Source organism: Vigna unguiculata, chromosome 2, assembly GCF_037176805.1.
Source record: "Vigna unguiculata cultivar grain cowpea cultivar isolate G323 ecotype 2 chromosome 2, ASM3717680v1, whole genome shotgun sequence".
Taxonomy (NCBI): domain Eukaryota; kingdom Viridiplantae; phylum Streptophyta; class Magnoliopsida; order Fabales; family Fabaceae; genus Vigna; species Vigna unguiculata.
In genome coordinates this window covers 27,915,374-27,929,257 of record NC_140793.1, presented here as the reverse complement: position 1 = coordinate 27,929,257, position 13,884 = coordinate 27,915,374, and the positions used below count along the sequence as shown (strand labels likewise).

Sequence of the window (13,884 nt, the reverse complement as noted above, 5' to 3'; positions counted from 1 at the left end):
TATATTATAATAATTTAAAAATAAAAAACGTATTGAACTATTTTGTTTTATTTTAATATATGATCATGTGATTTCTAAATTGATCTCATTCTTTTGAGATAAAATGTCTAACATAGGATTGCATTGCAGTGCATGATATGATATGACACAGAGAGAGGGTAGAGAAGATAGATAGCTGTTGCAGTGTTGCCTGCTGCTGATGGAAGCTCTGTTTTTAACGTCAGAATTCGTACTTTTCTTGTTGTATATATGTATCTTACCATCTCTTTTATCATCTTTCACCACCACAAACACCACTGTTATCTATCCCCAAAAAAGTTCCATCAAAAGACGAGATTTTTAACTACCATTGCTGCAATTTCAATTTTTTTTTCTTTTTTCTTCACCAACAGTGTTTTGGCACAATGGTAAAGTTTCACTTTTATGTCACGAAAATTCAAATTCGGAAACACTTTCTTCCTATATGTAAAGTAACACACTTCATTTAAAAGTGAGCTTCTTTCACCAATCAGTTCGTCAAGGTTTTGTTTAATTTAGCATTCAGTTACGTTGGTGTCTGTATTTAATTTATAGGATATGATGTTTCCTTGTGGCCTTTTTTCTGTATACTGAAAGTAGCTTTGGTGATGAAAGTATATTCCTTGACATGCAATATTGATTGGCATCCATGGAACATTTCTTAGGTAAAATTGCAGTAATCAAGACATGGAATGGGAAACAGAACAGTGGTTTATAGTACCTAATAACAATAACAAAAAAAATTGTAATCTGCAGAAGAAAAACATTTGGGGTCAATAATGGTTGTTGTATAGTCTATGTAATTGGATATACTAACAACAAACAGATAGGGACAAGTATATGTCTATTCAATTTTCCTTAGCAGAATTTGCGGAATGGACAAAGTTACGAGGTCTTGCCTGGTCGGTCTGCAGCTATAATGCATCAATATTGCATGTCGGTAAAGTAATCCTGCCTTCTGTCTTAAAATGTGCTATGCAATTTATACTTCTACACAAAATTAGGCTTCATTTTTTCAGTAACAAAATAATAAATGACAGAGAAATGTGTGATAAAATAATTAATGTGATGGAGACCTATTTAGAAATAATATTGCTAAAACTCCAACAGATTTATAATATTATGAGAACAGGTGTGTAATGGTTAGAGTCAAATTAATGATGCGGAATTTGAGTAATTTATGTAAATATTTAAACTCAAATCTTATTGTAGGTTAACATAAAACTGGTGTACTCTCTTCCATTTCAAGCAAATGATCTTCTAATGGTGTGACATACTAAATATTTAACTGACATAATATTAGATAAAATATCCTAACTTCTCAATTTTAAATTTGAACGCAGTGTCATATTTTTTATCATGGTTGACCCATCCATATAAATTAAGAAATTGTCAATCAATATCAAATATAGTATATTTCAACTAAAATATTCTTATGTGCAGCCTTTCACAAACCCACATTTTACGATAGTTTAAGTTTTTTTTTTAACTTTTAAATTAATTATTATTTATTTATTTCAATATAATAATTACAATTTCATTCTATTATTACCGCCAAATAAATAGTCATACTAATATAATTATTTTCATCGTTAGCAGCAAATATACTCTCTTGAGGAAGAAATTTTTTTTGCTTAATAATTATTTATATATTATAAACTTCAAACCAATTAAATGGAAGAATTTCATAGAACATGTTAGAAGTGTATATAATAAAACGAAATATATATTTAAATGCACTACAAGATTATGGAATAGGAAAAAGTCTAAAGAGAATTTAGAAATAAAAATTCAATTTGTAACGTCCCATTTAATTATTAGACGAAATTAAAGGAAACGTCACGCGATAAGAGTATGGTAGCGTAGTCTTTGGGTCCTTAACACAACCCCTACAAAAGTCGGGCACACCACGATGCCAAAGGAAAGCTGAATGCAATACTAACAAAGAGTGTAGAGTAGGAAAACATAAAACGATACAGGGGCCGTAGCCCTAGAGATAACATGAATAAAATAACTCTAGCCCAGATGGCTAAGCAGCGGAATCGTCATTCCCTTGTTGATCACGAGAACCTCGCCCATCTGTTCCCATCAACCAAGTTAACGATCATCGCAAGGAAGAACAACCACATACAACAAAACCATGCAACAAAACGAATAAGCTAGAGCCAACAACATATTCATCATACAGTCAAATATATTTTCATCATCTCATATCCATCTAACAACCAAACATGTTATGACTCCTCATTCAATACACTACGACTCGACTCGACTCATCCGGATACGTATAACTTGGTCGGATTCAGCAGATGCTTGCACTTGTAGTGAATATCTCTGCTCGACCCTGAGCTGCTCGATCCTGAGCTATGTGTTACAAGTGTTACGATGAATCAAATTTCCCTCACCACAAGGTTAGCCCTTAATGAATTTCAGGCCTCCTGCTACTCTCACCACAGGAGTCAGTCCGCTCTAAGTGAGACTAACTGGCCCCTTAGAGTGTCAGGATGCAGTCCTTACCTTGAATCCTTACCTAGTTATACAGATGGGGCACCACCATGGACACCCACTAACAGGGCCATGGAATTACGTCCCGACCACTGAAGCGTAGCCCCGGAGGTCTCACCTAGAGACCCCAAGAAATTACACGCTGACACGGACCAACATTCATAAAACAGCAGTAGGAGAACATCAAAATCATGTTTACAATTCCATACCCATCCATGAGATTTATTCCTCAGATGCATCACATTTTGAATCCATACATCTGATCATCACCATCCCATGAGTCTAGGGTCTCATCTCATGTCAATATCGTGTTCCTTTGGTCCCAAACCACTCATTCATTTCACATGCCAAGATCATACTCAACCCTTCATACGCAAATTCACAAATCATGCCAAGCATACATAACATCCCATTATATACATATTTCTCATTATCCCATTCATTTCCAAACCAATACTAACCATCCAGGAACAACCAAACATCCAAACAGCACATTGCCTCGCCCAGCCCCTCACTCAGGGCTGAAGGGTCTCGCTCAAGCGAGACGTGCTCGCTCAGGCGAGTCCCTCTTCGCCTAGGCGAGGGCTCAAAAAGGGGGCAGGAGCACGCACGGGATCTCGCTTAGGCGAGATCCCTCTCGCCTGGGCGAGTTGCCTGCTCGCTCAAAATAAAAAGCGGGTCGCCTGGGCGACCACTCGCGTAAGCTGGTCTAGGCGAGCCCCTGTTTGTCTCGCCTAGGCGAGACTGGCCCGCTTGAGCGAGATTAACAGGTCTCGCCACTGTTTCACCTGCAGCAGCCATGTTCTTCACCCACACAATTCATGCAATATACTCTCACGCATCAAAATGAAATATCACACCATAAAATCAACACCCAACTCATACACGGTTCAGAAGAATGATTCGAAATTAAAAACCCTAACTCCCCGTACCTGGTTTAGTTACAGCTTTGACACTCGAACAGTGAAGATCGATAGCTCACGGGACAGTTTCGCGAGCTGAAATCTGTGGCAGGTTCCGAACACGAGTTCATTAGGGAACTCTAACTGAGAACATACGGGACACAAAAGAACATGGGGTCTGAGTTAGGAAGAACTTACGTGGAACGGAAGAACGAGGCTGAGCTTTCAAATGCTATGACGACTCCAAACCCTAGCAGAGCTCTCTCTCACGGAGTAGAAGGGTGATGGCTGATTTCTGAAAGAGTGAAAGTGAGTGTGGGATTAGGACAACATGAAAGGCTTTTATCCTATGGGCCGACCTTTAGGTCCATTACTGTAGGGCAGCCCTTAAAAGGGGGCAGAAAAGAAAGGGGCCTTACATAATTCAATGGCTAGTATTTATTTCTAAAATAATAACAGTAGTAGTTTTTTCAGGCACTTCTTTTTTCACCTCTCTTAAGTTCATATTTAATTGAAATACTACAAAAAAAATTTCATTTAAAAAAAATAGTTAGTTATTATTATTGGTTACTAAAATTATCTTATGAAAATTATTGATTACTAATTATTCGAATTACTATATACAACTAAATATAATGATTAATTTTAACGACTAAAAACATGTTGAAAGATAAATTTATTGATAATTTTTTTAATTAAAGACCAATTTCTTTGATAAGAAAAACCTTACTGGCTACTAATAGTAATTAATTTAGATACCAATTCACAATAGAAATTATTTTTGTTACCAATACAGAGATCAATATAATTTTTTGAAACTATTTTTATTATTAATAATTTTTAATTTATAAATTGATATTTAAATTCATCAGAACTAGTTTGAGCTTAGAGTTGAATAATTAAATATTGAAATAATTTTACGCCTTTAGTGATAAACAATGATAATTTCGGAAATAGAATCTAAAAAGAACAATATTTTATAATAGCGTGAATAAATACTAATAAAATAATTTTGAACTTCATATGTAAAAGTGACATAAATGTTTGCCTTGAGATGTTTATTATTTGCTCCAGTTTACTGCATGATTCGCTTCAAAATTAATTTTGTGGAATTTTAATTTTAAACTTAGACCCGTCGTTAATTCTGAAACGAATTTGAGTTTTGATTTAAATAATTTCAGCTAATACTCATCATAGCCTTTAAAAATAAATATTTTAAACTATTTATGTATTAGAAAGATTAGAACTTTTTCACATAAAGAGAATAAATGTATAACATGGAATTATATTTATATTAAAATAATTTATTTTAGAATATACATTATAAAATATAATTTAGTTTATGGGTTTAATATTTATGTATCTTATACATTCAGAGTCATATACTTAAACTCTAAAACTTTCTATTCGTACTTAAATTTATAATATTCAACTTATAACCATCCAAATAGTGACGGTAAGGAGGAAACAATCTAAAGCAATGCACACGTATATGCTATCATTCATGGAAGTGAGTTTGTTCGAATAAATGAGATTACTTCCAACTTTTAACGAAAACACACACAAGTGGCTGCAACTTACGACACTGAAATTCATGGCTACAACAATCATATATCCAAGTTAGATCCGAATAACCCAGAGGACTTATTTCTCTTTTAAGAGTGCTTATAAGTAATTAGCTGCAACTTGAAACTCTCGCATCCATGTCTAACAATGACATTAAAGAAAAATAAAAAGGTGAAAGAAAGTAGCTAACTAAAGTTAGCTGCAACTATAACCGAATGTCAAAGTGATATATAGTATCAGAAATTAAACATCATACGAAAAGGCTATGGTGGTAGCTAATGATGACAGTAATATATATGATTAAAGTTGTAAGCATAACATCATCATATTGAGGTGACTGCTAAACATGTTAATATTTGTATATCAACTATTTCCTCAACTTTATACAAGTCCACGTTATTACCACTATTCTTTTCCACCAACCTAGTGTAATTCCTTTTTCTGTGAAAAATGAATTCAACCTTGTTGAAAATGCTCCTAAAACGTGGTAATCATCATTTCCATTTGCTTAATACCTCAAACTGAGATCTTGTATATAGTTATCATTTCCATTTGTTTTGTTTGCTACATCAAGATATCACTAATATCATTGCATGATAAGTCTCCGATCACTGTCAGCATCAAGTGATACTCATGGTTTGAAACTTTATAGCCTTCTAGCTACTAATGAAAAACATAGCTTCATGTGGATCCAACTATTCACATTCCTCGCTTTATATCACATCCAATTGAAACTTCTATCTCTCACCTTTTCTACTTGTCTGCTTTTACCTGTCACTAAATCACCATATCAAACCAAGATATCATTACTGTAACTTTTCTCAAAACTCACATGCTACATTATTTTCGACACAATGTGTGTAAAATGGAATGCTTCATTAACTAAATTCCAAAAATGAGATCGTGATCATTAGATCATTCATTCATGCAGCTTACTTGCATTTGCATCAACAAAACAAATCATATTTCTGCACTGTTATTTCTGTTTACAGCCACACGAGGTGGTGAAATTTAGCTACATTTTTTTTTCACAGGTTCAATTGATTGCAGACTTGCAGAATGTCAAATACTAGATAATACCCACAATAGATTTATGCTATGATCACCGATTAATACGACATGTTATAACACGACAAATAATGAAGACCGTGATCTACACTTTCTTGTCTTAGTTAATCCAATTTGTCTTGGACCCATTCTATTTTTTGTTATTTTGGTGTCTGGAAGAACCAGTTAACACACACTAATCCATTGATTGGCACACACTTTGTTTCTTCTGACTATTGATGCATGAAACTATATAAACTATATGAAATTGAAAGATTCCAGGACAAACGCTAGAGAATCTTTGTATAATCATCCAAATGAGACAGGGGCCACCCAAATCAAACTTTATTCACAAATTTTTCTGACTGAATTGGGGTGCAGAAACTAGAATAATGGGGTTGTTTCCATTTATAGAGAGGCTTTGTTTTTCTTTTAATGTTGCATAATACATTCTAACTTCATCCTAATACCTTGTTCATATGTTCAACATGTTTATTAAGATTTGAGACAGACATAAAACATAGATTGAGACAAAGTGTATTTGTTTTTGTCGAAACAGATTTTCTATTGAGCTATATATGTTCACACCACTATCATGTACGGTGCATGTGGCTTGTCTGGGCCTACTACTCACTGTTTATTTGGGCCACTGAGTTAAGCTTAAGCCCAATTAGTTCATTAAGCCCAACAAAAGTAGAATTTTTCGGACCAATAAAGAAGAGTAAAGAATTTAACTGTGTCAGTCATTTTTCATGGATAGATTTTGTCGCGTCATTCTCAATGATGTGTTTGATTCCTTTTTGTTATAATTTATGATTTTTTTTGGTATCATGAAATAAAAACTTTATTCTTGTCTCGGTTCTTTTAGAATGAGAACGTCTCATCGTACCCAATGTAAATTCCTCAATAAGAATTGCTTGAAGTAACAGCATTTGTATATTATTGTTAAAACTTGTGATCTTTCATTATTTTAAGAAAAACGTGTCAATCCACCTTATCTTCTTAATCCAAGAGACAGCGAGTTTGATATTTTAAAACATATCGTCAGATTGAAGTATTATATATAAAAGAGTAGATGTGAAAAACTATACAATTTTTATGTTCATTGATAAGTGTTCCTAAAACTTTGAGCTCCAATTTTTTAATAGAATTTAATAGAGATGTGTTAGTTATGTAAAAAGAAAATTTACTTTGTTATTTAATAATCTATTTTGTCATATAAAAATATTAATTTTGTAATGATTATTTTAGAACTTTAATTGGAATACACCATCTTGTACATGATTGATTTTCATAATAACTACTATTTCAACACGTGTATATGATAAATGTTTATTTTCTGTGGCTAAAATTTATAATAACCAAATTTTTTAACATATAAAATACATTTTAATTTGTGCTTAACAATTTTTTATTATAATACAATATTATTCTTAATATTAAAAGACTCTTTGTTTAAAGGATAAAAATATTTTTTAAGTTTTTAATTTGATAACTTAAAATAATTCCTTTATATTAAAAAATTATTATGTATGATATGATGGTAATCTTTTAAGATAATGATATTTGATTCATTTCTTGATTTCTTTGTCTATTTATTTTCTTTTTTGTCAGTGACAGACCTACTTGTATATGAGTGTCTGAAAGTACACACTTATAATCTGGTTTTCTTAAAATTATTATCAAATATATAAAAAAAAAAGTTTATTTTGCTCCCCTAATTTTATACATTTGTTCCCTTGTCTTCTTGTATTATTTTGATACTTGTTATTAAATTACATGATGATAATCATTATTAATTTATATTATTTTAAAAATAAATTACTTAGGATCTTATATCCATATCACAATGTTTCTAATGTAAATTTAAGTTAGTTGATACTTTGTCTCTTTTTTAAAAAAGGAAAGGAGTAGCCTTTATGTTTTGAGAAGCGGAAAATATGAGTTACGGCCCAAATAAAGAGAGAAAGAGCATAAGATAATATTATGGACATTGCTTTCTGCACTTCATGTATTCTTCTGGCACCCTCATAATATTCAAAATACATATTATACCCCTAATGAAATAAATAGCATATGTTTTTTTTTTTTTAATTTAAGTTTTAGATTTGTAATACGTAAATATTACGAATTAAACAACCTAGTATTATAATTTTTTTATTTCAAATTATATAATTCAAAATATAAAATTAGTATTTTAGATCACGTAATTTAATAAAAAATTATATTTCAAATAATTCAAAATACTAATTTTATTATATATTTTAGATTTTATAATGTCAAATATTAAATTTTATAATATATTTTAAATTATGTAATTTATAATTATATCATTCAGGAAATGATTGACTTCAACATAATCATTTTGATTTCGATTCAATAAAAACTTATTATAAAACGAGTTTTAATAAAAAATTGTCATATATTAAGGTAACTTTTAGTTGTAACAAGAATTTACCCACTCCCAAAATTCAATGAGAGGTGGAAACATGTAAACTTTCTTTTTATTTACTTACAAATAGAAAAATTCATCTTAAAAAAGAGATAATGTTCGATTTGGCTTTAGAGCTCTCAATTTTACCTAAGTTAACAAATCTCTTCTAACTTTTTGTGGGAACACAAACTTTTTTGTCGAAAAATATAAAACTTAGATTACAGGTTACACTACGAATCGTATATTTTAGAATCTAGAATTCGATCCATTTGGCTTTGTGGACTCTGAATGCTTCACTTTTTCCTCTCTTAATATCTATTTTCAATCCTATCCTTTGAACACAAATTCCATTTCGGGCATAGGAGGCGACAACTCTCTCTTTTCCTTTAGCTTGCTACCGCTCTTGGAGGCAACAACGGTGTTTACTTTGGATAGCTCATAGTGATGGAGGACAATGTCGTTCTAACAGTAGTTTTGGCGGTGGCTCTCAATGGAAGTGAAGGGGTGCCGCTGGTACAGGGAGTATGAAGGATAAAAATGTCGTTTCCTCAAGCATGCTGGGGTGCAAGAAGAAGAAAACACGAGGATGCACGAAACAAAAGCCTGTTATTTGAAAATCATGTCAAAAATGTTTTCAAATTGATTAATGTAAAATGAGAATGCAAAATCTTTTAAATGTAATTTAAAAAGTTTAAACGCTAACCGTTTACATTTTTCAACAAATTGTCATATACAATTCCCATTTAAGAAAAAAACAGAAGTTAAAAAGAAAACACGCAAAGTCTACTTTTAGGAATATAAGACACGTAAACAGCTAAATAACTTGGTGCATAAATGGATAAAAGCCTCTCTGACACAAGTTTGCAACTCTATATTAGTAAGTGATGTTTAACTAAATCCAACTTCAATTTTAGTAAATCTATACTTGCTTTTTTCCATACATACTCTTAATGGGGCATTTTTCTTCTTTCTTGTATATTTTTTCTTTTAAAAAAGTTCTTTATGCAATAATCTCTATATTTTAGATGAAGTTTACATGTCACATAAACTTTTCAACACTTGATTGCATTTACGAAAATAATAAATGAACATTACCAAATATAATCAAAACCGTGAAAAGATTTATTGCTTAATTTAATACTCGTCAACGCAAATAGAAAACTGTTTTGACAGTATCTGGTATATTAACTAAGAAAACATAACAGAGTGAGTGAGTGTTTCGAAGAAAGAAAGAGTGAGATGAGGAAGCAATGGGCATGGAGTTCCACGGTGATGTTGCTTCTGATGTTGTTCCTTGTCTCTGAAATAGCCACCGTAAGAAGCACCGACTACGCTTGCAAATTCCCCCACCACTCTTACCCTTTCTGCGACGCTTCCCTTCCCACTCTCGCTCGAGCGCGATCCATCGTTTCTCTCCTCACTCTCCCGGAGAAGATCCTCCTTCTCTCCAACAACGCCTCTTCCATTCCCCGCCTCGGCATCCCCGCCTACCAGTGGTGGTCCGAGTCTCTCCACGGCCTTGCGATCAATGGCCCCGGAGTCTCCTTCAACGGCACCATCCCCTCCGCCACCAACTTCCCCCAAGTCATCCTCTCAGCCGCCTCCTTCAACCGCTCCCTCTGGTTCCGCACCGCCGCCGCCATCGCCCGCGAGGCCCGCGCCATGTTCAATGTGGGCCAGGCCGGTCTCACCTTCTGGGCCCCCAACATCAACATCTTCAGAGACCCCAGGTGGGGCCGCGGCCAGGAGACTCCCGGGGAAGATCCCATGCTCGCTTCTGCCTATGCTGTTGAGTATGTCCGAGGCCTTCAGGGGATTCGCGGAATCCAAGATGCTGTTGGCGATGATGATGATGATAAACTTATGGTGTCTGCGTGTTGCAAACATTTCACTGCTTATGATTTGGACATGTGGAAGCAGTTCTCGAGGTATAACTTCAATGCTGTGGTGAGTTCTCTTAGTGATCATATTTTCTGATGATTGATTTCTTCTTTATACGCAGAAATGAATAGTAGTCCTAAACAAATAAACAAGTAAATGGATATGTACTTAATATCTTCAGAATCAGTAGTATACGCTCAGGACTCTCTTCAACTCAGTCATTGCATGATGTCTTAGATGAACTAATCGGACTTCACTCGAATGTGGTAGTTGGCCATCTCAACTTTCCTAGAAAACACATCAACCTTTGTGAAACTATCTTCACAAAGGTTGTTATCTTAAGACTCAGGGCCCGATTCTCTTAAAAGGACTGAATATTAATTGTTTTGGGTCTATAAATAGACCTTTACACCATGACCGTGAAGGACACACGTTATATGCTTCTAGCTTAAAATCTCTGAATATCTTTGGCTAGAACGAGTAGGAAGGTAGTGTATGAGAGCTTAGAATTGGAATTTGAATACAATGCACTTAGTCATACAATCACAAATGGCCATTGATAATAATGTACCTCCCGAGCTACTAGCCTATCTAGAGCTCAGACACACCTTAGCATCATTATCCTCTACTGGTCAAGACTTAAAGATTATTGTTACGTCCAAGATTTGTGCTAGCCTTTTGTGACGAAATGATTCTTGTACTGTCTAGTTCTTAGGCAACCAGGTTAAATATCGTTAAGCGGATAGCACAAGCATACTGGCGTACTGTCACGATGGAGTAACAGTCCATGGAGTTACGGTACTGGCCCTCAGTCATGCTAGGAAACCAGAGAATACCCACTTGAATGGACCAGACATGGTAGAATTTTAGACCTCATCTAAGGGTTTTCTAAACTGACCATGTAAATTCATTGATTTTTATAATATTTGATTATAAGTTAGAATTATATGTGGTTGGTTGATAATGTAAAAATATTTACATTAACAATTCATAGAATTGTGTTTTTTGCAAGGCTTTTGTTGTTAGTATTGTTTGGATTTGTAATGTGTTGGTTAGCCTTCATCAATTAGTTTTGTGATTGTAGGTATCAGAACAGGATTTGGAAGATACATATCAGCCACCGTTTCGTGGTTGTATCCAGCAAGGTAAAGCTAGCTGCTTGATGTGTTCCTACAATGAGGTGAACGGTGTTCCTGCTTGTGCAAGTGAGGAACTCTTGGGACTGGCTAGAGACAAGTGGGGGTTCAAAGGGTATGGAAATTGGGTCTATGAATTTGTATCATTGTGAAAAATTATGATGAAAAACAAAAAGATACGAATCTTTTGTTGATTATCAGGATTGGTGGTTTTGACTTTTGTTTATAGGTACATCACCTCAGACTGTGATGCTGTGGCCACGGTTTATGAGTATCAGAAATACGCTAATTCCAGTGAGGATGCTGTCGCTGATGTTCTCAAAGCAGGTGCTTTCGTTTATCTGTTTAAATGCATCTTTCATTGAATTTGTTGCAGCAACATTGTTCGAACTCAACAGTTTCTGATCCTTTCTCAATTCATCAGGTTTGGATATTGATTGTGGAACGTTTATGCTTAGAAATACAGAATATGCTATTGAACAAGGTAAAATTAAAGAGGAAGATATAGATAGAGCTCTTCTTAACCTTTTTTCTGTTCAACTGCGCCTTGGACTGTTTGATGGAGACCCTCTAAAAGGCCAATTTGGAAAATTGGGATCAAAGGATGTTTGTAACCCAGAACACAAAACACTGGCGCTTGAAGCTGCAAGGCAGGGAATTGTACTGCTGAAGAATGACAAGAAGTTTCTTCCCTTGAATAGGGATATTGGTGCCTCCTTGGCTGTCATTGGTCCATTGGCAACTACAACCAAACTAGGTGGTGGCTACTCAGGTATTATTTTCATATTGGAATGTAGTAATTTTCCCATATTCTGAAATAATTGTCGTTTTAGCAATTTACTACTTGTGTGTTTTATAATTTTTAGTCCATCATTACTCTAAATGTTTCTTTATCTTTTATAAGACCCCTCAAATCCCTGATACTGAACTGCATGATTTTGCACCTAACAATGTAGGAATTCCTTGCTCCTTAACAAGCTTATACGGAGGACTTGAAGAGTTTGCAGAGAGGATATCATTTTCTTTTGGTTGCCATGATGTATCGTGCGAGTCTGATGATGGTTTCGGTGAGGCTCTTGACACTGCAAAACAAGCTGATTTTGTTGTTATAGTTGTCGGACTTGATGCAACGCAAGAGACAGAGGATCATGATCGAGTTAGTCTTCTCTTGCCTGGTAAACAGATGGACCTTGTATCCTCTGTAGCTGATGCCAGTAAAAATCCAGCCATTCTAGTTCTTATTGGTGGAGGACCTCTTGATGTCTCTTTTGCTGAAAAAAATGAAAAAATTGGAAGTATTCTTTGGGTTGGGTACCCTGGTGAAGCTGGCGGAAAAGCCCTAGCTGAAATAATCTTTGGAGAGTTTAATCCAGGTATGTATACTTGTAAGTTATAAATGAATATGCTGTTAGACAAGGGTGTTTTCATGTTTTCATCCATTTTGAACATTTGAAATTAGATAAAGCTCTTTGCACTCCAATAGTCACAGTTACTATTTTAAGCTAACTGCTGTTAAATGATTTTTCTTCTCACCAGAAGAGTTTTAAATATCCAAGTCCTTTTTGTAATGCAGTGGGAAGACTACCATTGACTTGGTACCCTGAGGCATTTACTAATGTTCCCATGAATGACATGAACATGCGAGCTGATCCTTCACGTGGTTACCCAGGAAGAACCTACCGGTTTTATACTGGAAGTAGAGTATACGGATTTGGCCATGGTTTAAGCTACAGTCATTTTTCTTACAATTTCTTATCAGCCCCAAGTAAAATTAGTCTGTCAAGAATAATCAAAGATGGTTCTAGAAAAAGATTATATCAGGCAGGGAAAGAAGTTTATGGAGCTGATTATGTTCCAATTAATAAGTTGCAAAATTGCAATTCATTGAGTTTCTCAGTGCATATTTCTGTGACCAACCTTGGTGATTTGGATGGAAGTCATGTTGTGATGTTGTTCTCTAAAGGGCCGAGAGTTGTAGATGGTTCTCCAGAAACCCAGTTGGTTGGGTTCAGCAGTCTGCATACTGTTGCTAACAAATCTGCTGACACAAGCATTTTGGTGCATCCTTGTGAGCACTTGAGCTTTGCAGATGAGCAAGGAAGAAGGATTTTGCCAATGGGCTCCCACACTTTGAGTGTAGGCGATGTGGAGCACATTGTTTCAATTCAAATTTATTGATTGCTTGTAAAATGCTAAATGTGTAACTTACTGAATAAGCCGATATGATAAAATTCAAATGATGTTCGTCGAGAATGATAAAATTCAAATGATGTTCGTCGAGAATCCAAGCCTTTTGCTCATGAATTTGTTTAGGTAAAAATGGGAACAGAGAAAATTATGTTCATTGGTCATGATCGTTGTTCGCTGGTTCCAGTTATAAAGGAGTTTATAGATT

General features: G+C 34.5%; 1 protein-coding gene and 1 long non-coding RNA gene across 2 annotated transcripts; one reads left to right on the top strand and one right to left on the bottom strand.

Moving 5' to 3' along the window:
* Positions 1-1,794: 1,794 nt before the first annotated feature.
* On the bottom strand, positions 1,795-3,816 carry LOC114167500 (uncharacterized). The gene is made up of 3 exons (XR_003600246.2): positions 3,624-3,816; positions 3,456-3,528; positions 1,795-2,097 (listed from the first exon to the last, which is right to left on the bottom strand). It is a non-coding gene; the product is annotated as an uncharacterized LOC114167500 (long non-coding RNA).
* Positions 3,817-9,675: 5,859 nt separating this feature from the next.
* LOC114174162 (Glycosyl hydrolase family protein) lies at positions 9,676-13,772 on the top strand. Its single transcript, XM_028058937.2, has 6 exons — positions 9,676-10,419; positions 11,438-11,604; positions 11,719-11,816; positions 11,914-12,261; positions 12,446-12,862; positions 13,063-13,772. Exons 1-6 carry the CDS (start codon positions 9,712-9,714, stop codon positions 13,665-13,667), a joined length of 2,343 nt encoding a protein of 780 aa, XP_027914738.1. The 5' UTR covers positions 9,676-9,711; the 3' UTR covers positions 13,668-13,772.
* Positions 13,773-13,884: the final 112 nt, after the last annotated feature.